The following is a 27,493-nucleotide window of genomic DNA, read 5'->3' as shown; positions in this document are numbered from 1 at the left end:
GTACATTACACTGTCACTGCATCCTACTGCAACATCTTAACACTAGTCTTGACAAAGTTACGAGTAGGCTTGACATCAAATTAACCATTTGATACAACTAAAGCCTAGACCAGCTAACTTTTTTTTTTAACCTATGGAAACTTAATCAAAAGCTTTGTGGCCTAATAAATACATGAATATCTCCCTGGTCTAAAGCACTGCCACTTCCTACTCATTGATGTCAGGATGGGTGAATCATATTTCCCTAACTGATCATTTATCCGGGGATTATTAATAATTATAGGGAGGTAATTAACATCCAATGCCCCCCTTCTGACTGCATGGTACTCCCTCCTGAGCAGCCTATTTCTTTCAAGGCCAAGCCTATACATAGCCAGCCCTAATGATGAGATAGGGGCCACTTGTTCATCCTCACCATGACAGTGATAGAATTCAAGCTCTAATTCAATATAATCACCAGGGCTACACAGACTCTGCGGACACAGAATTCCCCAGAATTGTCTGCAGATTTTTAACAAATTAAAAAAAATAAAATAAAAAAAACTCAGAATGTTAACACATCTACACCCCAAGCAGAAAAACTCAGATTCCGTTTGGGTCTGATAATCTCAAACAGTCTTGCTCTTTGATTTATGTAAACCGTAATTTATAACTGACTCTTCTGATGGCATGTGTCTTGTATCTGTTTTTGGTCTGCCTGCCTCACGTGTGTGGCAGAGGTACTGTAAATTTAGAAAAAAATTGTGTTCTGTCCCTGTCACCGTGTGGACAAAAGCAAAATGCCTTTGGGGTGACCACACGTGCTACAATCTCCCCTGGCCTCAGCTGTTGGTGCTGGCCTAACAGAACAGAGCAGAGTGGCTGTGTAAGACTTAAAACAGGGGTGGGTTTATGTATCATTTAGACACCCCCACTTTTCAACTGCTAAACCCGGAGGGCAACATGCTTTCTATACATTCTCCAAGGGCTTTTACCATAACACTATATACTGCTTTATAACAAGAGAGCTGTGGGGTGGCAGTAACTCAGTCTGGAGGGTTGCCGTTTAAAGTCCCACGAAAAGGATCCATGGGTTTTAGGTAGGACAGTTTTTGAGACAAGTCACATGAAATTTTGTCATCTGCAAAATTGCAGACCACATGTCCCCCCGTGTACAAAAGGTGTGACTTCGCTGACTGTACCTACAAGCCCGTCAACTGTGGAACATTTCCTTGTAGACCCTTGTATGTCCAAAACCTCCTCATTAACTTGGAACAGTGGGAAAGCACACTGACTTATTGCATCTCAGCATGGTATACCAGATGCAACAGAATGAAACAGGGGCTTCGCAGAAAGTCACTTAGGCAGCCCAGAAGATCATCGGAACTCAACTACCAGCAGTCGGCGACAACTTTGAGGCCCGATGCCGAAGCAGTGCCACCAATATCACCCACCCTGCTCACCATGCCTCTTCAGGCTCCTACCATCTGGTAGGAGATTCAGGACAATACACGTCCAGAATTTAAATTGCTTCTTACATTTTAAATGTTTGTTGTTTTTTAATATTCAGCGAATACAAACACACTTTCGATAATGTAAGACAGTAGTGTCAGTAATGATAATAAAGCCTCTTATGTCTGCAGAAAACTTCCCTCTGCTTAGAAACATAACTAGCTCTGCATGGTGAGGTAGACTCCAGGTTTAAATAATAGGTTGTTCCTGTGGTCTTCATAGCATTCTTAGGTCCCCTGTGTATATAGTTTACATAGAAACAGGAAACATAGAAAATGTCAATGTTGTGCACTCAACTTATACAGCAATGAAACAACCAAAAAAAGAGGTAAAATGGTTTTACTGTTAAGTAGCTCCTTTATGACTGTTCTTTGTGACAAAACGTGACAAAAATCAGTATGGTCAGTCAGTATGGGCTTTTGCACACTGTCTGCAGTGTCGACAAAAAACACTCTGTACTGTATCTGCCATGCAAAGTAGCAGCAACATTCAATTCACCCTCTTCCCTCCCTTCACTATCTCTTGAACAAATACCAAAAGCATCTGATTGATAACAAGGAGCAGTGGCCTCCTACTCACGTTAGCCTAGTCAGAAGAAAATAGGACAGCAGTGGCAGTATTGACAAGATCTTAAAACAGTGTCTGACTCACTTATGACACATGGAACCTAATGGGGGAATTAATAATGCTGTATTCAAGCAAAGTGCCCACGTACCCCAGCCTACCTACACTAGTACCTAGAGTACCTAATCAACAGAATAGTGAAAACTCAAGTGGACATTATGGAGAAAGTATGTTTTTTTCTTCTACATAGTCTTTACTAAAAAAAAACTTCACTTAAATTTGAGTACATTCATTTTAAAAATCTCTATAAACAATAATTACATTTCATTGTGGAAAAAAGTTTTGTTTTGTCTGAATTAATATATTTTGTTTAAGGCGGGGCTCCCGTCATCCACTTTCTGTTCCCGGTTTTACATTTGAACAGTTTGAAAAAATCTAATATATCCCTAGATGTGAAGGCAACAAGGGGGCACTAGTCCATTACTGTTTGTTAATCACTCTCTCTTTAATGAATTACTTCTGCTTTCCGTTGATCCATCAACAATGATCCAAAATTGTTTGTTGTTTTAAGATCTTGTCTTATGTTTCTGACCTTAGTACTATTTGAGTCCAAGGGCCCTGCAATGATGAATGCACAAAATTATGAGATCATCTAATGTCCCTGAGAATTGATAGATGAAGGACTACAGTGATGTAATTTCCCCTTTCAAGTGTAAAATGTACAGAATTTTCATATTTGTACATACAAAAACTAGAAAACACCACAACATATCCCACAAACACATGAAAACACAAAACCAAAGTCACTATGCACACACAGAGACAAACATGCAGACAAACACAAATTAATAAATTCTTTATTCTTATCTAATCTAGTCTCATTTTGAGAGTCTTACAGCCTGCTTCTAATATTTCCCAAGGGGCATTGCACTTCATTAGTTTCATATGAACAACCCTTTAAATTTAGATTGTGCTTACACTGAGACCTTTAAACTCTGCCAGCTCATATATTTAAGCATTAAGGACTGGGTAGTGATGAAGGACTAAGCACTTGATTCATTTTCTCCTGTAGTTTGAGCTAAGGTCAATTCCTGCTTGATGTTCCAGGGAGTCAAAATGTCACAAAGTGTCACAAAGCTTTGTCCTCAAAGCAACTTGAGTCACATTACAGCTTCATTTATGGCGGCCCCAGAAGAAAACCCGGAAACTGTGATGATTTTAGGATTAACTGGTGTATCCAACTCAAGCCTGTCCAAGTTATGTGCAAATCTCATTGGTAAATATATACAGATGAAAATACTCGACAATATTTGACATTGCTATTTTTTAATGTGGATACAGTGTACAGTATAAAGACATTTAAGCCTCTTAAACTCTATCCACTCCCATTGTTCCAGATAGTTAGCCCTGCTAAGTCTACCAACTCAACGCCTGCAAACCCCCTTCCACTAGGACATAATAATTACTGTATGCTGCAGAATCAGAACCACGGAGAAAAATATACAGTACAGGTGGCTATTTGGTGAAGTTTTCGAATGAAATCTGACATCCCGAGGTTGGACAATTTCTGGCATAACAGTAAAAAGAAAGCCAAATGACAACTTTTCTTCAAACTGTTCTTTGATGTTTACAATAATACAACAGACCAACCGAAACCAACCAACCAATCCATACAGAAGAGTTACAGAGTAGTGTGCTGATGTGTTTTATAAACATATTTTATAGATCGTATGCTAAAATGGTTTAAGAATATGCATTTAACAGTTTTGGCAATGAAATCATGGCGTGGAACGATTCAGAAGGTACAAGAACTAGATGTCTTGAAAATTAGAAGTGCAACCCTCGCCAAAGAAGTGCTGTGTTGCAAGTTTATGTTTTTCTGTTCTAATGTCACTTTAAATTAAACATAGAGAGGTGTATGTACCTGCCACTAGAATTTCATTTGGGCAAATAAATTGGAGGGAATGGTACTTTTTTTTCTCACGGCACAATGTTGTGATTTAGGCTGATATCATGGGTGTTTTTTACATTACAATCTTATGCTGATTTACTAATGCACAAGATGCACCTAGACTTGACTTATGTCACCACGAAAGAAGACTGGCCTCAGAGGCCCCTGCTTGGTGCCATGCAACTGTCAGCCATTTAACATCAAGATTAGCCACAGTTGCTTCCACGTGTCAACACAGCAATGAACACATGCTTAAGGTGGTGGTGGTGGTGGTGTGGGGGGGGAGAGAGATGGTAGTAAGACTACAGGAGATGACAATAAATATACACTTTATACACAAAAATCCTCCCAATGGTATTTCAAAATTTAGATTACATTTTTATTTTGTAGGAGGCAATAGACACATTGACCATTGTTTATACACTGCCTTTCCTTTTCGTACAACCACCTAGCCTGTGTAGGGGAACTTTGAACCACGGCTGAGTTGCTTGATTAAAAAAATAAAAATAAACATGTGTCTGAAATCCTGTTTCTGTTCCTTGTCTGAAACAACAAATTAAAATGCTCACTGCATTTATTTTACTCAGCCTTGTTCAAACTAATTCCATGGATTTCAAAGGAGACCCGCAATGTCACAGAGCCGTAAAGCCAGCTTCCTAATCAATCGCCACATCTAAGTCTAGACAAGCTTTTGGGTAGAGCCATATGAGGTGCGAGAAAGCCCGCCAGATTAGCTCTTGTTAATGACCTTCAGTGGGACAGGAAACTTTCACTTCACCAGTCTGTTTAAGTTAGGGCCTACCTTTGGTGTTTCTTCTAATATTTTGAAATATTAAGCACATACCCAGAGAGGCAGACAGAGATAATGGGTAGATGAATAGATCACAGGTCAGTCACAGAACAAAACAAAAACATGCAAAATCACACCTCCCGCTATAGGCAGAAAAATCCTCTTTCATGATAACAAACCTAAAGGTGCAAGATTCAGCTAACAAATTATTGGCTTAAGAATGTAGAACAGAGTAACTGCACAAAATAAATTGCTTGTTTCCATAAAATCAGTGACAATGCCACCACATTGTGTGGTTTTAGTCAGCCATGGTTAAATATTAAATTAGCTTAAAAAAATAATTAAAGAATAGTAGGGGTGGGGTAAAAAAAATGGGAGATAAATGTCTTCTTTTTGTAATATGGGAATTACACAATCATTACTTAGTTGTTCTAATTCTTTTGAAATTGACATTAGACACAGGAGTGTTTTTCCAACGTGCCACAAAAAAGGCAACATAACATCTAAAGGATTTATTTTATAGTGCTTTACAGCTAAATGTTCTCCCTTTACAATCTTGAGTGTCAGTATGGCAATGTAACAACATCTGGTGCCCTCAGGTTATGTCATTAAACGTAGGCTGCGGCTCTTGCTGTCTTAACACTTCAAGAAAAAACTCAACCCCGCAAACACAAAGCGTGGCCCCCAATAAAGCAGAAAAAATGAAAAAAAGCACAACTCAGTCAGATTTACCTTCCCAGTGGCATTTTCCCACGTCAGTGTGTTGCTGAAGAGCTGCAGGGACTGTGGTACAAGGTAAAATTTGCTTAGACAACTTTTCCTTCTGTGACATGCTGCCAGAGTGATATAGAGCCAGCAGGTGGGAAAGAGCGGTAAGATGAGGAAAGTGAAATGGCAAAAAGAGGGAAGGGATGAATGTTAATGTGAAAATGTAGAGACAATACATGTTAACCATGCTTAACTTATATTTTTGACCACAAATCTGTTGCAATCCATCACAAAGAATTCATCACCAAACCAAAGGAAAAACAAGACTATAACTCTAGCTACGTGGATCTTTCAGTACCATCATAATTCATCATATCATTTGTCTCTGACTAGTTTCTACTGTTGACCTTGCTTGCCTGGGGCCACAATACAGAGCTACATCAAAAGGCCAGTGGATTGACATGCTTGTTTGTCTAGCTTTAGCCATACAACTTTCACTGTTTATTTTGCACAAGTGTAGACTGTGGTTCACGTTCTTAACAGTCACAGAAAGTCAGCTAAGTGTAAACGGACATGCATGCTAAAGCAATGGCCAATGCATCATACCTTCCTTAGGAAAGACACATAGAGTACCTTTTTAGATCATTTCAGTTTATCATGTTAGGACTATATAAGGAGTTAAAAGTAAATAGTTCTAACTTGTATTTTACCCTGGCCTTATGTTATCTGCATTTCAACCAGAGCTTAAAGCTTTGTACTGTGGATTTTTACTTACTGTTATATTAATTTTTCAAAATATATACATACAGGAATGAATGCAACTGACAACTTGGTCTTAATATGTGATGGCCTGTTCAGAGAATGACCAACAAATGACAGGTTTTTATATCACTTAAGAGCAGAGCCTAACCCTACCACAACTTTTATCCTGTAACAGTATCACTGAAAAGACCCTGACGGGTGTTGAAACGGCAACCATGATTACATCAAAACTCTGACTCAAAAGAACAAACAAGGTTCTTGTTATTTAAAACAAATTCCTTGTGTGTGTAAAAACGTACTTGGCAATAAAGCTTTTTTCTGATTCTGAAAAGAGAGGATTTAAGAGAGATTGATAAGAGATTGTTAAAAAAGCGTGAGTGTTAAAAAAAGAAAAAGATATAGGAAGCTTGTCCCTCCAAGCGAACTGCTATTTAACTGTTTATGTTCAATACAGCAACTCCCTCTTGGCCTATTTGATTTATTATATTGGTATGTTATATCTAAATGTGATATTGTTCGACTATGTATTTCTATTATTGTTATACAATGTTCTGTTCATTTTGTTTTGTTTGTTAGATTATTTTAATTGCCTCTTTCTATCGACAACATCTATCAATGTTGGAGGATTGTCCAAGGTGGGGGATCTCTCTTAGAGTAGCCTAGTTTCTCCATTTAAAAAAATTAAAATTCTCATTAGGCTTTTTTAGAGAGTTTTCCTTAGAAAGCTTGGTCTGGGCCAGGAACCATTGTTAATGTGGACATAATAATATTGGGCCATATAAATAAACTTCACTTAATAAGAAAGTGAAAAACATGTAGGATAATTAATCATTAAATAAAGTAATAAATCTATTACCAGTAAGATAATTCAAAGTTGTGCTTTCTTGCATAAAGCCGAGCTGCATTCCTAATCCATTCATTTTGGAATTTGAAATTCTATGATGGGAATGATGGGAAATTTGAATAAAATAGACTTGCTTTTACGTAACTAACTACATTGTAAGTCTTAAGTATTTTCAATGTAAAGCCAATCAATTAAATTGAGTGTAACTGTATTAAGTATATTCTGTAACAGTACAGCAACTAGAGTGAAATGGAAACAGACAGATATGCAATTATAATAGCATAAACGTGTAATTTGGTGTGTATGGCTTTGAGCAGTTGTGCATTAACAGACCTTTAAACAAAAACATTTCTTATACAAAATCTTAGAAAACCCTGCTGGATATCAGGTTTAGTGGCACATCCTTAATTAGGTGATGATCTAAAATAAGCAGCAGACTGAAAATCCATTTATGGACTGCTGTACCCTTTTACTTTGTCGCTTAGCAAGTAATCTAATTAAATGATGCCACAACAACAACAACAACAAAATACGCACATGCAGTTTGCTCTTATTTATTATCACCCCTATGGCCATGACACATTTTTGACCAATAAAGCCAGCTTCCAGGGCCTGGTGGAGCATCCTGTATACATTAAACCACACAGTAAGGCTGCAATGGACTACACTGTCTTAAACGGTGACAATCTGATGTTCAATCTTTAGCTTGTGCCCATTACTGCTGTAATGTGGCCAACAATACTAATTCATAAAGAAAAAAAGAAACAATTCAGTCCTCACTTAATACACAAAGCTGCAAAGCACATTTTTTGTTGCATTGCAAATCAGCTGTGACATGTCAACATTTTTTATTACCTCACCCGGTGCTGAAATACAGCTATGTAGCGAAACTGACAGACTGAATGTAGGGCCTTGACATGTTTTCACAGCCTGACTTAAATGACTTCACCAGATGCATTTTTGTTTTAGAAACATTGAATTGTAATTTCCCAATTCTGAATTAACACATTTTTTTAAATGTCGCCAAAATTTAAGTCTCACAGACAAGATATGGTATGTTCAACATGAATTTGGTCGTTTTATGTATTCAGTACACAGTGAAAAACTTATTTTGTATAATTTTAATGTAACTATCAGAAACAGATTTGTACTGATAACCACATTCACTTAAAAGATTGCACTACTGTGGTGAAAGATGCCGATTTAAAAAAAGATAACATAGCAGCAAGTAGTTTAGCTAAATATATTAAATATACAAACATTAAACATTATTAAACCTTATGTGATCAGTGTTAAAAAAATGTGCTTGTGACATTTTTGTATTAATATAGCTTTTAAAATTATATTTTATTCTCCTTGATGTACACAATACATACAATAGTTGTAAAAATTTAAGATAAGATTCAATTTTGCACCCTGTCCCAAATTTGTTTCTTTGTAAAACGCCAACCAAAGATTTGATTTTGTGGCAGATAAAGTTAAGAACATGAGTTGTTTTACAAAGAATTTATAGCTAATTTAAATTTTCTTTTTAAATAAAACCTAGTCCCATGTTTTAGTCTTAAGTACTTAATACAAGAAACTAATTAACAGGTAATTGTGCAACATTAGTTAGTTGCAAGGATGTATATGTATAATAGTGTATAATACAAATTACTGCAATGATTGTCTCTCACCTATATTGAGTAGTCAGGCCAGTCTTTACCTAAACACAAACACCTTTATGCTATGTACAATTTGAGATTAATGTAACTTTAAATAAAAACCCATACTACTTTATGAGAAATATCCAAATACTTAGTTAAGAGACAAACAGCAGATTGTAGTATTATTGATATATAATTCAGTCCAGACACACTGCGGGAGGTTTCATACGGGCGGACATTCCAGCACATATATAATTCATCTTCCAGAAATACTTCCCACCACCACAGTTACATTTGGAAGATACAGTGTAATCACAAATACCATCATCCAAATCCCTGTGGAACATATTATTTTTTTCCTACAGCCATGTGAGCACCAGGGATGTGCTTATACTGTATACACCTGCTGATTTTGTGGTGGACATAACTTTCTCTTACCTCTGCAAGAGTTCACTCGTTGTCTCGGGGGGGTATCCGCCACTTTGTCCTTTTCCCAGCATTTTTGTATGGCCTCTCTTGACAATGTCAGTGCTACTTGTCCGATCCCAAGCTTGCTGCATGGCCAAACAAACTCCCTAGCACCACCTGCAGCCTTAACACCCTGAACCTCCCCAAACACTCCCTTCAAAAATAACTACCACAGACCAAAGACAGTGAGTCCTGATGAGCCAACCTTCTATAGCCTGCTCTGTTTTTCTCTCCCCTTACTGCATGGACAGATTACAGAGAGGCCAGCAGGAAGGAAAAGACCGGCTGCTGAGCTTTCCAGCAGGGGCTCTTCCACTCAGCTAGTCCTGATCGACAGCAGCAAAGGCAGCAAAGGCAGCAAAGGCAGCAAAGCACCCTTTAGCCTCTTCTCTCCAACTCTTTCCCTATGAACTACACAATGTACACCTACAAGACTTTCCTTCACTCTTCTCTCAAGTGTCAAAAGATGGGGGAATCAGAACAGAGCCTCTTCAAAGGCAAACAGGACGCTGACTGAGTGAAGTTTAAGAGAGAATAACAGAAGAGGTGGGCTCAGGGGATAGCAGAAGGGGTGTGAATTGGAAGGGACCAACTGGGAGTCCCTGCCCGGGACAGCTCCACGCGGCACAACAGGGAAAAGAAAGTCCCTCCTGCCACAACTGATTATCACCTCTACAGTCCCACACAAACACAAACCCACAGACACACACACCCTCACATAGTCTGGCCAATGAAGGGAAGCACTGGGGTTCTGGGAATGCAATCAGTCACTCAGTAGGTGTCGGTATTAATTTAGCTGCTGAATCATTGGACAGGTCAGATCTCCAGCCCCTGAAACACCGTGTCAGATTATTCACATTTTGTAATGGTCTGGCAGTCTGAGGTTTCACATCTGTGAGCCAAAAGGTGGGGCGTGCTCGGTAATAAATCACCATTAGCAGAAGAATAGTACTGAGTAAGAGCACATCGGAAATCCTTAAAGGATATACGACACCTCAAAAGGAAGAGACAAGGTCTATCTTGGTGTTGCCAGGTTGGATTTTTTTATTCTTTATTTATTTTTGGTTTGATAGGATAGGATAGATAGGTTGTCATTTGGCAAGGTGATTAATATTGTTACTGGGAGCATAGACTGTTTCCAAAGGATCAGTCTGAGAATCTGAGGTCCCATGTCTATTTCCAGAAACCGAAACTCTGTCTCCACATAGAAACATAACAATTTGAAAGTAGATATTTGCTTACAAATGATTTGTTTGACTCAGGATTCACAACAAATTGTGACACCTTTTAAAGGTTACCAGATAAGATGATAAATAAGAGCTAAAATATAGCAAGGATATAATAGATTATATACAGCCAAAACACAAAGAAAAGTTGCTACTTTGCTTTAATCTAGGAAAGTGGTGTAAATTTGATGAACGGATTTTACAAAGTTTTCTAATGTGAACAAACACTAACAATTGGCTTATGTTCACATGACTCAAGCATTCTTATGGTGTAATTTGACATTTTGACTTATTCTAGGACTTTATGAATCTACTTCATAAATGTACAAAGATGTGTCACACACACACACACACACACACACACACACACACACACACACACACACACACACACTCACTCACTCAACACACATGGTTGGTGCGTGTGTTACAGATAGCGGCTATCAGGGAAGGATAAACACAGACTGCAAAAACAGTCTAGCAGTCAAATTTGAGCAAATAAGTCAAGGCAAAAAGTTGCTTTGCATTCTACAAGTTTATGGTCAAATGTAAATGTGTTGTGTATTTCAGAGTTACTGTCTAGGGACATTGTTGATCAGTTCAAATCTCAGCCGACTGCAGACAAAAGCACACTGTCTCTCTCCCAGCAGTGCACAAGGACCTGAATCATACATCATGGTAAAGCACTTTCTTAATCCACCAAGAGAGAAAGCATTCTCTCCATCTTCACATTGTCTGTTCGATGATGAATGGCAAAAGTCAAAACATATCTGACAGATTCCTTGCTGACAACCACCAGGAAACACTTGCTAAGCATTGCGTGTTTGCAAGCATGTGCATATAGTCATGTGACTCTACATAACAATCCCCCAACTTATTTTCGGCCCTGTGAGAAAGCAGATACCACTGTAGGATGAAGTGGTTTTTATAATGGTGCTCGTCTGAATGACTCAGTGTTGAGCATGGCAGTAACATACTGTAAGTGAATTACAATAAAACTTGTTTGTCCAGTGAATCTCCAGCAATCGTTCAGAACCATCAAAATCCACATCCCCAATACAATAGTTAACTTTCACAAATATAGTACTGGAAGGATGTTTCTTGTACATACATTTTAACAGTTCCCTTCTCGTACATCACCATCCTCTTTGATATTAAAACAAATGAGCCACTGCACTGCAGCAATTTACGGAATGGAAAAAGTTTTTGAAAATGGACCCGGTCAGTGTAACGCTTATCAGTTCAATTTTCTAAGCACAAACGGAAATTTGGAAAAACAGAAAAATGGGTTCAAATATCAAATTTTTCGTTTTTTTTCCACCTTGACAAAATCTAAAATTGGATCTTTAAACTGTTTTTACAATTTTCTGTTTTTATTCAGAGGATCAGAAATTTTGAAAAATTACAAAATTGCGTCTGGGCTTGAGGGAGGGAGAGAACACCATTGCAGTATTGAATAATTGTATTCAATACTGCAATGGTGTTCTCTCCCTCGTTCCGCCTAGCTACGCCCTGCCCCGCCCTGCCCCCCACTCGAAACCATCAGTTGCAAACACCTCTGACCCCAAAGTCTATCCACGATAATATCCAACCAATCGTGCGTAACTAGGCGGAACGAGGGAGAGAACACCATTGCAGTATTGAATAACTGGAGCCCAGACGCAATTTTGTAATTTTCTAAATTTATGATCCTCTCAATAAAAGTAGGAAATTGAGGTGAAAAAAAAATGAAAAATTGGATATTTGAACCCATTTTTCTGTTTTCCCAAATGTCCGTTTGTGCTTAGAAAATTGAACTGATAAGCGTTACACTGACTGAACACCTACATACAGTACACACATACAACTTTACTGCTGCTAATCCAACCTTTAAAAATGATCACAGTGACACCCATGTCAAAGAACTAGAGTCTGTGCGTGTGTCTGCCTGTGTACTGCCCGTGTAAAAATGCTGTCTAGTTCTAATCATTATGGTGTTAGTAGTCAGTCAGAATATCAGTTAAGCCTTCTCACTACTCTAAAAGTGTGCCATCGAACCACATTTCCCATAATTCACCAATGCTTCCTCACGAGCTAACATTAGCGCAGTCGTGTGAACTGAGAACATGCTGAGAAGTGATCCGTCATATTCAGTGTAGCCAGTTGTGGTTGAAATACTGAGTGATGAAAAGTCATTTTTGATGATTTAGAGAGGCAGCAAGAGAACTAACCGATGAAAAAGTGTGGAAGTCTGAGTCACAACAAGACCAGAAGCCGGATTTGCAGATACAGCTCTCCGTTGCAAAAGGATTTACCTGAAGCTAGGGGTGCAAACAAGTGGTTGCCCTTTACTACTCTTGTACTAAAATCCCCACTGAACACTTACATTACTCAACAATTGTCTGTAAATGTGTTTTAAGTTGTTAAATTCTTTCACTTATTAGTGCATATATTGAAGAAACAAGTTTAAGCCTTTTACTTTCGTTGCATTGTTTTTTACATTTGAAATGATTGATTCTACATGTTATGGGAATTCATCTTTTGAAGAAGTCAAATGCTCAGAGTATTTGAGTCTCTCACAAAACATCCAACCATCCTCTCTAGCACTGCTGATAGATACTAAAAATAGGAATGTCCAGCCCTACTCGATAGACCTGCATGTTTTGTATGACGGGAGAAGTTGTCTCTGTGGTCTGCAAATATATGATTAAATTTAACTGCCTGAAATATTGTAAATGTCTGTATGGAAAGAACATTTTTTGGTTACACTTTACTTGAAGGTATCTACATAAGAGACTGTCATGAATGTGTCATAAACATTATAAACAAGTCATGAACGTTTAGGACATAAGTAACGTTTCTTTTAGTAAGTGTCATTCGGTTTTTTTCATGACAAGTTAGGGTTAGGGATAGGGTTCATGTGTCATGACTGTATCATGTGTTCATGTCACTCTTATGTAGATACCTTCAAGTAAAGTGTGTCACACTTTTTCTATATATTTTGGAAAATAATCAAGGCAGACTTCAAAGGTATGAGGCAATAACTCTATGTGTGTGTGTGTCTCAGTGTTTAAGCTTACAGTGTGTCCCAAAATTGGTATGTGTGGATTTAGCAGTACAGTATATCTTACCATGCATGCAGCCATTATAAGAAAATGATGAGGTATTTAGAGTGTTTCTAGTTTTACGGGGATAAAGGGAACAGGGAAATGGTTTGTGCTAATCTGGTTGGATGAAAAATGTAATGGCACATCTCTGTATCAGTCTCACCATTATATTTTGTGACACAATAATTCAGTGAAACAAAGATAACCCTGACAATCCATACCATTTGCCAAATACCAAAGTAAGACTGTGCTAAGTAAGAACATCTCCCTTTCCAGGCGATCAGTTTTCCAGAAAATGCTCCGGGTGCAGCTGGGAATGTCACTCTGAAGCTGAGCATTCCCATAAAGAGTGGAATGTTTATTTTGCAGTGGATTTAAGCTGACACGTGTGAAGCCTTTAACCAGGCTTAGTCTGTTAATTAAAACTATTCTAATATTCTACCTTTAGCCTCATTAGAGTGAGCCCTCTATGTTGAGAACTGAGCAGGCAACAGTATGTGACAAGCCAAAGTTCACAAATTCATTCACAAACACATGTGACACACTTACATACACACACATACACACTGAAGGTCATAAGTGGTTATGGTCATTGCATGAGAAGAAGGTATCTATTTCAGCAGGCCTCTTTTATTGTGTGCACACTTGAACAGGCACACCAGCAAGCAACAATGACATACATAGTTTGTGTATGTTTATCAACAATAGTGTTTTTCTGGTTTTGGGTTCTTTAAGTTAAATGTATCTTTTTAAATGATTCATTTCTTGTCAAACAGAACAAACATTTCATTGGATTCAAAATGTCTCCCAGTTGAAATAGCCTCTGGCAGGAGCATTTATACAATCAAACTAAAATTCACTAATAATCCCATGCCAAGAAAAGTCTTAGGTTTCTTGCTATCTCATTAAAGGGTTTGCAGTTTCCATTGCAGGTTGATCTGTCCTGAAGCTGCTTGGCATAAAACATAGCTTCACTTCTTTCATATTATGAGTGTGCCAATTGATCCATTTACAGATGTGTAGAACCCAAGCATGTGCACACATCTACAGCCTGGAAAATGTAGACACACACTCAGTCAAAACGGTTCGTCTAAATTACAAAAAAAAAAAATTGCAGTACAGACATTGGTGCCCTCGTGGCTAACCCAGACTTCTGAGAAGTCATAACCAGCTATCAGCATTTGTCCATGGATCCAGAGAGCATATGCCCTCATAAAACCAGCTTAAAAAAGGAATGAGGCACCAGCAATCACTGACAACAACAGCCTGTAAATTCTTTTGACAGCAGTTGCATTTTTTATTGTTGAACTAAAATACACAGTGACACACAGCCATGCGACAGAATCGCTATCGTCTAATCGTGTCACTGCCTTTACGGAACACACAAAGGAAATAAAAGCCTGTTTTAAACAGCCAAAAATAGAAGTGAGTTTATAAACAGTTAATGTTTTATAGACATGAATGACACTAACACCAGCAATGGAACCTGCATCAGAGCCTGTGCGAATGGATTCAGTCCCAAACCTGAGAAGCTTTAAACAGCTGAGATTAGGAAAGAGTTTGTTAACACGTTCGCATTTTATAGACTTAAACAGCCCCTACACTAACTTGCAAATAACTAAGTGGCAAGTCTTGTAAAAAGAAAAAAAAAAAAAAGATTGAACAGATTCTTGTAGTTAAATTGGTAATCTAACTTGTATGTGCGAATACAAATTAAACTGAATTTACAACTTCACACTTACCATAATAATCCTTTGATGGGTAGCAGTGAGTAAAGACAGGTTACTCAGACGAGGTTCCTGTCAGGGATGAAAAGAGCCATAACATTATTCTGAAGTAGAAGTACTATTACTTGACTTAAATATGACTCAAGCAGAAGGCAAATAGTGAAAAAAAGCTATTATGTTAAGAAAGCTCTGGCTGCTTTCAGTTTCTTAGTTGCATGTGATTTCAATGAAATCATCAAAATGGAATCCTGACTGCAGCATCTCTGTATACGCCATGTCAACCATCCTTCCTTAACTCAGAGATCTATTCTACATAAAAGAACATTTCTAGGAACTTGCTTAAAGATTGTAGTGTCACGGAAAAGACGCTAACAGCAAAATGAAACGAAATATTCTTCTGACTAAACTGTAGCAGCATAACTATAGGCTACTCTGTCATTTTCACCTTTCCTGGTTATTGGGGAAAATACTACTCAAAACTCTACTTAGGGGCAAAAAAGTAGAAATTCTGATTTTAGAATGCACTTAAGTAGCAGTGAAAATGCCTCTGTTATAACGACACTACTAATAATTGTTTACTTATAAACCACACGTGTTGTTGCCAGACCTATAGAAATCACTTACAGTGAAATGTAAGCCTTCAAATGTAATATTTAGAATATTAATCTACAGAACAAATAAATAAATGTAGTTTTTTTTGTTTATTTATTTAATTAATCAACATATTCCCAGTTTATCAAAGGTTTTAAAGTTGGTGCTATGAAATACCTGGTATTGGGTAGGTCTTTCCCTGGAAAAGTCCTGCGACGTTCAGGACACGCGGCCTCTTTTTGAACAAAGAACTTCATAGTTAGCACAAGCAGTCATAGACACCATGAGCCCACAGATTTATTCCAAATCTCAAATATTAACAAGATCATTTTTTTATGACAAATGCCATCCATGTTGTTTGATTGACAAGCAATCTCTCTGAAGTGAAGTGCAAAAATAGCACAATGAAAATAATAGAAATGAATAACTAAATCTTAAAGATAACCACTTCAAAACACTCCTGTTGTGTTTTTTTGTAAATTTTACAGCAATTCAGTTTAAATTACAGAAGGTTAAAAAGCCATGTAAATCACAGAATAAGATATTAAAACAACACTGATCTTCCTTGAGCACATTACACTTTGCCTCAGGCCAGCAGCTAGGGTCATGTAGTGAAATCAGGAGCCAGATCGGCTGGTGACCTTTGGTTCCACGGAGTCTGAGCCAGGGCCTCGTGGAGGGCTCCAGCAGCTCAACAGCAGACCACAGGACTTAACTGAATGTCTCTCTGTCAGGCAGATTCTTGTCAGCTCAATACATGGACGTTAGTCTGAGAAGCTCAAAACTAATATTATTCTTTCATTTGAATTCTAATCAGTATTTTTATTGATATTACTTAAGCTCTGGACGCAGCGACGGTGGCTCTGCAAAAGGGTCTCGGGAAGGAACTTGTTTTGGTGGAACACTTCAACGAAAAAGAAATATAATATATTAAATAAAGGTAACTGTTCACACAATACAGTAACGTGAGCTATTTAAATTAGCTGGGTACATGGTTAAACGTAATTTGCTCTTACCAGTGTATCGCCGTGTGTACTTTGTCCATAGCAATCCCCACCAACATATTCTTTGTAATTCTTTACAATCATTCCCTGAAAGAACAAAGCAGGCCTGCCTTGTTGCACGATCCACATTTTCTTCAGAACTTGCCATTTTCAGCGTGTAACTTGCTAGCTCGAAGTTTGTTGTCGTTTCCCTCCTATAATAGCCTACATTTTACACAACAATTAGAAAATCAATTGTCCTCTAAGCAGCGGGACAAGCAAGCCTGTAACAACGCATTATGTAATAAAACATCAAAATGTAATATTCAACCTTTATTTATTCAGGGAAGGTTCACTGAGAGGCAGCCTCTCTTTTGCAGGAACGCCCTGATCACATTCACACAATAACCACCCAAAAAGGATGGTCTTTTTCTCTCCTGGTTTTGAAAAGCATTTGAAGAAAAAAAAATCAAAAGGTAATAAATCTATTTCACCATAAAATACTGTATGTTAATTGCTTGTCTTAACTGTACTTACATGTAACATGGTGCTTGTGAATGTGCCACTATTGGCTGTGTATTAAAAGTTAGGAGATTAATATAAAACCTCAAACCTTTATGCTAACAGCCACAGCACTAGTGGTTCATTAGCTCACAGTAGTTACCAGGCATATTAAATAAAACTTTTAGTTTTTTCTATAAAGCAAACATCTTTCGTTGCAGTGTGCAGAAGCCACTAGATGGAAGGCGACATGTTAAAAGTCGGGTTCGGCAGCAATATTTTAATACAGTGTAATGGGAAAATTACATTTAAGCCTAATTCCTTATATTTTTATGTTTAATTCGTACTTTACTTCTCTCACAAATGCTGAAAGAGTTGATCTCATTTCCCACATGCAGATTTTGATTCTAACTGCTGAGACGTCCAGTCTGGAACATAATGTGAGCACTGTTTGTCTGAACAGATAGGGGCTACAAGGTCACCCTAAAACTATCGTACAGGGAGTGTAAATGACTCTGAAAATGCATATAAGCCTAGTGTTCTTGTTCACTCATTTGAGAAACTGACTCCACACTGGGCTGCGGCCTTTTGTGAAATCATGTTGCTCCTATATTTGCAAATATATCTTTTTTAATAAAATACAAAAACCCAACTTGGTTTTAGTCTCAGTCTGTCTTATTTGTTTAAATTTACTAAACTCTGAAATTTCCCCCCCCTGCTGCAAAGGAAACTTCCACTACAACAGTATCCTGTTATTTTTTTTAAATAGCAAGGTTTCTTTATTACCGTCATAAAATAATCTGCTGTGTATCATGCGCGTGTTTAGAATAAATGCCTTAAGCCTATGGAATTATTTTTGTGCCTTTAATTCCAAGCAAAACTTCTGAAGTATCTAACAAAAACGCTAACTCAAGCAAAAAAATTGTCACCTCAAAGGTACAGCTCCAAACTCATTCGATTAGCTTGAAAACATGTCCCAGAGAGCGACAGAGTAGGTACACATCAGTTAATAACCCCTCGGTTCGTTTTGCGCCGGAATTGTCCTTTAAGTTTTACCTTTGAGGTGACACTTTGTGTTTTTTGTTTGATACTTGAGAAGTTTTGCTTGGAATTAAAGGCACAAAAATCATCCCATATCAGGTTCACACCATAGACTATAACAGCATTCATTTATTTAAACACTAGATGTGTTACGTGAGCATGGCGTGCATCTTTTCATTTAGGTTCCCATGTTAACAGTCCTGGCTCCTGCTTTCGTATGTAGGCTGTGTTCAATATAAGATAAAGGACATATTTTGGATAAGAGGGTGATATTTGTCACTGATATTGACAGAGTTTAAATGTAGTTTAAGTCAACAATACACACCTACACAAGCAATGGCAATTTAAATGTCTGTCTAGAAAAATGAGTCGTTTGTTTTTGGGTTACAACTTACCCAGGACTTGAATTCATCTCTCAGTCCTTTCCTTGGTATGGCAGTTAGCCTAAGTTTGATACTCTTGAAACCCCTCGTTTGATTACCTGTATAATCTGCAATAACAGTAACATTAAAATATTTTGGACAATCAACAGCTGCATTGTTCAGTCAGCAATGTCTTGTTAACTCACCTGTAAGATTTTAAATAATGTATATATTTTTTTTTTTAAAGCTAACTGCCAAGTCTTGCAAACTAGTGTGGCCATCATATTCTAGCTTAATTTTAGCGTTAGCAAGTTAGCTTTACTGCAGTTACCGGTATGTCCGTTACAACCATGGATGTACAACAGGTAAAATAAACTACAGTAGTGTATCTAGCTAGAGGTGCAGTGAACAAAAATGTAGCCTAAATAATTTAGCAGCTCACAGTAGAAACCAAAGACTGAGCAGTTCACGCAACAGAAGTGTAATTCTGCGTTCACAGGAACACAGATATTTAAATTGCTTGCATGACGGCATGCAGTTAGCTGTAATTATTAACAAATCACCATACAAAATTCTACCATAATAATCTAACAATGTGGGGAAATGAGATAATTAAATCACAGGAAGGGGGAGGTCTCTAATGTCACTCCCACCTGCTGAACATACAAACTACCACTGCAAGCCCATACTTTGCCAAAAAAAAAAAAACTAAATTCAATTCAATTTAATGAATGAGATTGTATTTCCCCAGAGCAAAACAATGTCCATAAAACCCCATCTCTCATCAGTGATCTTTTGCTCGGCAGCCTGCAATCATCCATCACCACCACATGCAGGCTTTGGAACAGTAATATGTTTATATAGGAACTTTTTACAGACCAGGATCACATGTCTGCGATAGGCACCGAGACAAGCAGACAGATGACAGACCGATCATCTAACAGGCAGATAAAACAGATGGATATGGAGATGACTTTGGAGCTGCGGAGAAAGATAGTCAGTCAGCCCGTCAGTCCTGCATGGCAGATGGACCACCATGAAGTGCAAGGACAGAGCCAGTCTGTTCACAGGGCACCCTCCTGCTCCTCCTCCTCCTCCTTCACCGCAGTTAAAAAGCACCTGTTAGACAACAAATTAACTTGTTGACTGTAAAAAAGCAGGACAGCTTTATGTCTGTTTTTATGATAATGAGCTTGATTATGGGAGCTAGTATTATCTGTTCATTACTGTACTCCACATTTGGATACCAGATGGCAGTGGGGCAAGTGGATGGTTTGAAAGATATGGTGTTTATTGTCTGAGAATGGAGGGAAGAGGAGATGCAAAGGAGGGAGGAGAGGATTAGGGAGTGGGAGAAAATGCCTGCTATACAGAAGAAGAAAAAGACTACTTTATTAATCCCTAAATTACATTTTGTCACACTGTTAGTATGTACATTGCGCACAGGCCTGAAATACACACACACACGCATTAAATGGAGAGATGTCAAAGCGACTGGGCTGCCTATGCCCATGTTGGTTGTTGCTGGCATCTCTCCAGCTACCAGTCCACACTCCGTATGTGGTCCATACGAGGACTTGAACAAGCAAGCCTCCGGTTCCCAAGCCAATTCCCCACAGACTGAGCAATTTGGTATATTTTACAATTTACAATCAAATTATATTTAATAATAAAACTACAGGTCTAGAGAAATGTAATCCTGAATGTTTCCCTAATATATGCCTTTAACAAAATACAACTTTCAACTAAATTTGTGGTAGTTCTTGGCTAATTGGTGCCGTATTACACTAACTTAACTGTCCATCTGATAAACTGGTAAAAGGACTAAATAGTTATCAATTTAGCTTCCAGCCTATACATTATCTGTAACAATTTAAAGTAACTAGAGTGGCACTTTAATTTGGCCTCTAACTAGAACATCTACAGCATTATTTTGGAAGGCCATAAGGCTAACCAAGTAGTTTACCAAGACGGTTATAGCTAGTTTGGCTAGCTAGCTATCTTACTAGCCAAAGCTAATGAAGTCAACTAGCTAAAATGTAACAAGACCCTTTTGTCTCCAAATAAGCTTCACCAATATATTTTGACATGCCACAGTAAGAAAAGGCAGAGGTGTAAATACTAACATTAATGATGGCTGAATTCTGACAGAAGAAAAAATAATGAGCTTTTACTTTTGTGAACACAATTCACACATATGAGAGAAGACAGGGAGATGGAAGGAAATTGAAGATGAGTTTTAAGAATACGGCAGGTCTTCCTGATCCTCATCATCTGACAGCTGACTCTCCGACAGATACCTTGCAGGGTTGATAATATCTGGCAAGCAGAGCGACAGATCTGCTCTCTGCTGGCAGGCCCAGGCGCAGAGGGACGAGGTGTTCTGTCAATACCACACCAGGCTCACTGACGTGTTGGCACCAGTTTTTTTTAAACTGACTGAGGTCAGTGTGGTTCACATTTATTGGAATCAGAAAAACATCAAGTGCAGACAATATGGGTGATAACCTTATATGCAGGGTGAAAGAACACAACTGAAGTCATACAACAAATAGCTGCATACTACAATACATATACTAACATTCACTCTCGTGAATTGAAACGAATAAATCTGCTTTACATTAACGTTGCGTGTTTTTAAACACACGTCTGGTATAACCATCACTCTACTGTGTAAAATGATCTTTTTTTGTATACCTGTGTATATATGAAAACAATAAATAACATCTATACATAACTTTTATACCTGAAATCTATCTTTTAGTTGGAAAGAGTTTTGCACTGTACTAAGATCTAAATGACCAAATGTGGACAACCCGCTGCACACCATGATAACAAGGATATACTGGTGCGTTTTGTTTGTAAATGGTTATGAACAGTGTGCATTATTGCATCTCAGGCAATTTGAGCACTTATTCAGAACGTCATCTTCGATCATTGCCATTGTGTACTAAACTTCTGACGAGCAAACAGGAATGGAGTGTAGAAATGTAAATAGATGTTCCTTATATACCAGAATAATGTGTATGGTGGAGAAGATGGCGGAGGAATAACAGCTAAGGAGTGAGAAGGGGGGGGGGGTGATCATTTCAGAAGTGTGAATTAGTTGTTGAGAAAGCTGTAGAGAGCAGTACAGCAGAGTGTGACGTAAAGCAGTGGTTACCAAGATACAGAAGGTCTAGGGAGTGTTAACCAAAATATACCCATTATCTCCCTCCAACAGCAGCCCAGAAATGTATTTCTGCTTTAGGTGATGTCTAACAATATAACTGATGTAATAAAGTGGAGTCCAAATATGAAAAACACCCTCTGACGTCACGTACCATGCGAGCCCTGGCGAACACACCGGGTGGAGATGCTTTGGATGTCTGCGGCATTACCACACAGGTCCACCAATCCATCTCAGGAGGCCATGACCGGTCAGAAACGCCGTCAGTGCAAGGTGATGTTACACTAGAATGCGGCCGTGTATGCGCGACATGTGGGATCTCCCCTGACACACTGGGATTCAACCTTATCATTGATATCAAAAACAGAAATATAACAGGAGGTGTAAGGGCTGTGTAATGAGTGCCAGGTTCTGACCATGTGTCCACTGTTCCTCCATGCTGAATCTGAAGCGGGATGGAGTTTCCTCCTTCCTAGATATTTTAAGATTAAATACAGGCATACTGTACACACAATATAAAGAAATAGGTAACAAAAACAGAAATTATAAATACCAATAGAATACAATCATGGAATATGAGAACACATGTTGAAATTCAAAATGTTTCGTAAGTAAGTTAGTGGATTCACTTTTTAAAATTATATTTGTAAATACAAGTAAAAATAAGATCAATTCGGAACAGATTTGGTTCCAGCAACACAATTTTTGGATTTTCAAATAATGATGCTGTAAAGCCCTCTTGAATCACATATTTCCTCAAAAAGTTCAGACCTTTCCTCTGTATAAATACTGCTTTGACCATGTGAGGATGTCAGGTATCAATGGCACAGCACCACCTAGTGGTCTCATTAAGTGGGATGCAACAATGACAGTGTCATACAGTTTATTTTTTAAATCTTTTATTATTTTTGTATGTTTTCTAATAACATAAAATGAACCAAATTTAAAAATCAGATTTGAAACTAGGTGCAACATATGAGGAGTTTAATGCCAAACAATATATCCAGTTATGAAATCAAGAAATGATAAATTACAACTTGGCATTCCAGAAAAGTGTCACTTCTACTGAAGTTATTTCAGGACCCAATAAGATATGGTTATCCATCACTGAGTGCCTTCTGCTTTTTGAAATATTGACTGATGAAATCAGGGAGCTGTGTTGATTTCCACAACGGATATCTGGTGTTTGGAATTCAACCTTTCACATATTTAAGTGACCTAAAAACAGGAAATTTCACAATACAGTAAGAAAAAAAGAACCACAACCTTTAAACATTTTAAGCCACGTGGCTGGTTATAACATATACAAGTTAGAATTGTTTCACGGATATAAAGAGTATACATTACAGAAACCTCAGAGTGAACAAAAACTCTTTTTCCGAGGGTGGCAACAAAAACAAAAATCCAGATTGGCTCGAGAACCTTCCCATCTCCACTGAGCTTTAACAATCTTCATCTAAGTATCAATATCAAAATTCAACTGTCTCAACTGTACACAAGATGATCGGCTTTCTGAAAAGGCCCTGAAGGATTGTTATCTTTTAGAGCATCCATGGTACTTTGCATTTCAAATAACAGATTACCAAAATTCTGCTTAAAACTATTGTTTGACAGAAAAATTGTAACACAGTAACCCAAAAGGTTGTGCTCTGGAGGACCTCTTTAGACTAATTAATTTCAGTGTAAAACAACTACACTTGTAAGTTTTTTAGCAAAACCTTTTCCTCAAATTTGTAGTTTCAGCCTGGAATGATGTCAAAGGTAAACAGTAAATATCAGTTATTTCGAGCTGGGGTTTTCTGAGCATATCCAATTTAATCCACTCTTTGGAGAGGAGTCAGAGAAGCATAAGACTTGCTGCATTGTTTATCTTTAACAGAGACTAAAATAGGTTAGTGGACCGAGTGGGAAAATTATGTCTTTGGGCCCCGTTGTGGAAGTCTTCAAGCTACGCAGTGCACTGTAGAAGAGGAGGAGGAGGGGGTGGGAAGGATGATGAAGAGCTGAGAGCTATTAACCATGGGTGGTGTCATCCTCCACAAAGTCTTTGGCCTGCTCCGCTGTGATCACATCGATGTGACTCACCTAAACACACACGCACACACACAATGACCAATCAATGCCTCCATTTTAGCCACTCTGACTAAGCAGTGATCATTTATGTTATTAAGCCACAGGCGGCTCAGCAGAAAAATCAATCTAGCCTGCAGGGAAAATTGTGAATTAACAGTAAACACAGTGGACTGAAAGAAGAATCAGTAACGACAAAATATGACCGCTTGGACTATAAAACTGTGTATGTCTGTTCACTGGCAACCGTAATTTACAGAAAATGTATTGCCCTTTTGTGAGGATGCTTGTTTATGTGATAACTACCAGAGGTGTAAAAAAACATACTGAAATGGACAGGGAATGTTTTTTCTCTGTTATACATCATTTTGTAGACTCTCTAGGATGAGAATGATAATGATGACACACTGGCAGATACTTGCTCTTTTTTTAATCCAAAAGCAAGTACCAATTTGTTACAGTCATGCCAAGCAAACCTTACTCTGACCAAGCTGCTAGTAAACTCAATGTGTTTGCAACACAACAAAACTCTCACTGCACACTTGACTCACCCATCACAGACACTACTGATTATGTGTTGAGTTTGCGTTTATGCTGAATCATGCTATAGGGCCCTATCTTGCACTCAGCGCAATTGCCTTTGTACACAGACGCATGTATCATTCCTATTTTGCACCCGACGCACAGCGGACTTTTCCATCCACAGACGCACGTCGGTAAATTAGGGAATGTATTTGCGCTCCCGGGGGCGGTTCAGCGAAAAGAGGAGGCGTGTTCAGGCGCAAAAAAAGTTTCAGAAAACAATTCCGCCATTGACCAGGAAAAACCTGGTCTAAAGTCAGCGGCGCTAGTCTAAAGTCAGTAGCGCCTTATTCAGATGCTATTTTAGGGGCGCATGCTTGGCCATAATGTAGCGTGTGCACACGCGCATACACTTCTCTCATCTACAGCAGTTCCCATTTTTGAAAACCATACATAATTACAAAGGAAAATATTACTGAAAATGCGCTTCATGTGTTTGGATAGATCAGGAGGCATTTTACAGTACAGTCCTCAAAAAGTCGCAGCATTCTTTGTGGCTTGTTGTGTTTTACACATTTCCATGAATCATGGATGTGTTGATGACATAAATGAGGAAATATTAGAGGACTTAAGGAGACGTGATGTTGAACTACGGCGGGATTGGACACTCCGGCGGAATCTGGTCCGGGAGTGGCAATGCGCGATGCGCTCCTGGTGGAGCGGGTGGACGGAGATGGAGTGGGGGGAGGAGGAAGGGGCACAACAGGTGCAGGTGGTGCGTTTGGAGGCCCACGCCACGGGCATTTATTACTTTGCCGCATCTCGCATCGGCAGCTCCCGCTGGCGTGCGACAGGCAAATCCGCCGTCATAATAGCAATCCGCCATGGAACAAGCGCCCTGCTCTTAAAGGGAATGTGAGATGACGCTCTGATTGGTTATTTTCACGTTACGCCCAAACCACACCTAGCTACTTCAGACCAACCCATTTTAGATTTGCGTCGGGCGCAAGAGTCATTTATCCCGCCGGTAAAATAGCAACAGCGGCCGAGATCCGCCCACAAAGCTACTTGCGTTTTGCGTTTCATACTTGCGTTTCAGATCGTTAAAATAGGGCCCTTAAAGTTTAATCTCAAACAACTCTACAAGTGCACGTTCAATCGTATCTTTAGGAACATGGCACGGATCATGTCAGCTGCGGACAGCTAATGGAACAATATGGTTTTTGAACAAAACTGGAGTTCCAATGGCATAAAAGCATAAGCTGTAGCAGGCTGTGGTTACACAGTCATGACAAACACTAAACCCTCACCTTAAACATAAAACAAATAACCAGCATGGCATCAACAAGTCCCCATGAATTCTCCTCCCTAATAATAAAGTTATCTTTGGCTCTTTGCATGCCCCAATTCACAGGAGCACTAATGGACAATAATTCAATGTCTTGCTCAAGGGCACTTCGGCAACTTTGAAACTAGGTTCTTAACTATAACAATGACACCCTGCTGGCCCAAAAGGTTAATAGTTTTGTACAGGATAAATGGGATATTTATTCATTTCTAACATATTCTTCACTACCATTACATTTTGCACTTTTGAGTTTTTCATGCTCAGCTAGATATGTTTTGCTTTATGTTGCTGCAGATGCACTGTTGAGCAGGTTCTCCTGAAGTTGTATAGTTTGTTAAATGTTAAAAACCATCAGCAAAATGAAAAACAAGTGCATTTTATTTTATTTTTTTAATGTTGTGGCACTGTTAAAGCTATAGTGTGTAGTTTCTGTTGCCCCATTATACAAGCATGATGGACTCTTCAGAAGAGGTAATTATCTTCACTCGAGCTTCTGCACAGAAAAAGTCACCAGACGCCACAATCTTCTCAACATAGTCATACTGAGAAATCCAGAGAGAGTTGTGTGGAGCAGATAGTCTTAATTAGCTTTGTAGCAACTCATTTGGCAATGGCTTGAATGTAACGGACGTTCATTAATATCAAAAAGTCACGCTCTAAAGCTTTAAGATCCTACACGTCTGCGAGAAAACCTCTTCAGATAAAATTGAAACTTGAATGCATGATCCTTGTGGACAAGTGGGCAAATCCTGCCCTTTAGCAGAAGACTCACCTTGTTTCTGAATTTGACACCGTAGAACTTGTCCGCGGACTCGAGCAGCTCAGGCCTGAAGGTCGTGGTGATGAACTGGGCGTGGCCTGCCAGCTCAACGATCATGTCTGATATTGCCGTGTAAGACAAAGAGAAAAGTGATTTTGACTTTCTTACATTTTGTGTCAAAGAGACAAAATCATCTTGCTGGGGACTGAGGTAGCATATTGCTCACTGGCAACTCTGATAAACTCATTTTCATTATTAAAATAAGGAAAATTTCAAAAACCTCTGTATTACACTGTACGTATGCTACACAAACCGCTTTCTCAAAAGACTACAGGCTCACAATAGGCTATACAACTAAAACGCCTTTGTTATGCTATGCAATTCAAAATACCACAATACAGAGAATAACAAAGCTGAAACTTGTGCATTAGGAGGTGAGTTTAATTAGTGCGTTGTGAAATGTCAACATGAATGTGCGTTAGCATGTTGGATGTTTTTCCATCATATGTATGACATTCACTTAATTCCCTCTCTACATATATCTAAACTAGCAATTTACCTGAGACAGCCTTCCTGTGCTGGGCGTCGAGGGCTTGGTCGATCTCATCAAACAGGTAGAAAGGAGCGGGGTCACACTTTTGGATGGCAAATATCAGTGCCAGAGCCACCAGAGACTTCTGACCTCCAGACAGCTGCTGCATCTCTCTCATCTCACCCTGCTTCCCTGTGAACGACACCTACACGGGACAGGGGAGGTTGGTTGTTAGACACGAGGCAGAAACACGCAGAGAGAGATTTGTTATTTTTACTTAATGGTTTTATTATTATTATTATTATTATTATTATTATTAGATTCTGGTTTGGATGACCAAACCGATGAACA

General features: G+C 38.6%; 2 protein-coding genes across 7 annotated transcripts in view; both read right to left on the bottom strand.

Annotated features, from left to right (window-relative positions):
* The window catches only part of rbm20 (RNA binding motif protein 20), a 51,936-nt gene extending 42,095 nt beyond the window's left edge, over positions 1-9,841 (bottom strand). For 3 of the 6 annotated variants that reach the window (XR_005640663.1, XM_039815406.1, XM_039815397.1), the window contains exon 1: positions 9,195-9,841. Coding sequence is in view for 5 of the 6 variants with exons in the window: in XM_039815406.1 (XP_039671340.1) it covers positions 9,195-9,316 (122 nt within the window). In the remaining variant the exon portion in view is untranslated. Of the gene's footprint in view, positions 1-5,528; positions 5,580-9,194 lie in introns of those variants that run through there. The other 3 variants (XM_039815382.1, XM_039815390.1, XM_039815419.1) reach the window with 2 other exon arrangements.
* A 13,036-nt stretch (positions 9,842-22,877) lies between these two features.
* Positions 22,878-27,493, bottom strand: part of smc3 (structural maintenance of chromosomes 3) — a 30,304-nt gene continuing 25,688 nt past the window's right edge. The window contains exons 27-29 of the mRNA XM_039800752.1: positions 27,170-27,347; positions 26,623-26,729; positions 22,878-23,995 (exon numbers count right to left, since the gene is read on the bottom strand). Of these exons, the coding sequence (XP_039656686.1) occupies positions 23,924-23,995; positions 26,623-26,729; positions 27,170-27,347 (357 nt within the window). The 3' untranslated portion in view covers positions 22,878-23,923. The remainder of the gene's footprint in view (positions 23,996-26,622; positions 26,730-27,169; positions 27,348-27,493) is intronic.

This window comes from Perca fluviatilis, chromosome 1 (genome assembly GCF_010015445.1).
Source record: "Perca fluviatilis chromosome 1, GENO_Pfluv_1.0, whole genome shotgun sequence".
Lineage (NCBI taxonomy): Eukaryota > Metazoa > Chordata > Actinopteri > Perciformes > Percidae > Perca > Perca fluviatilis.
Note: the sequence above shows the minus strand (reverse complement) of the source record. Positions and strands in the feature narration are given on the sequence as shown.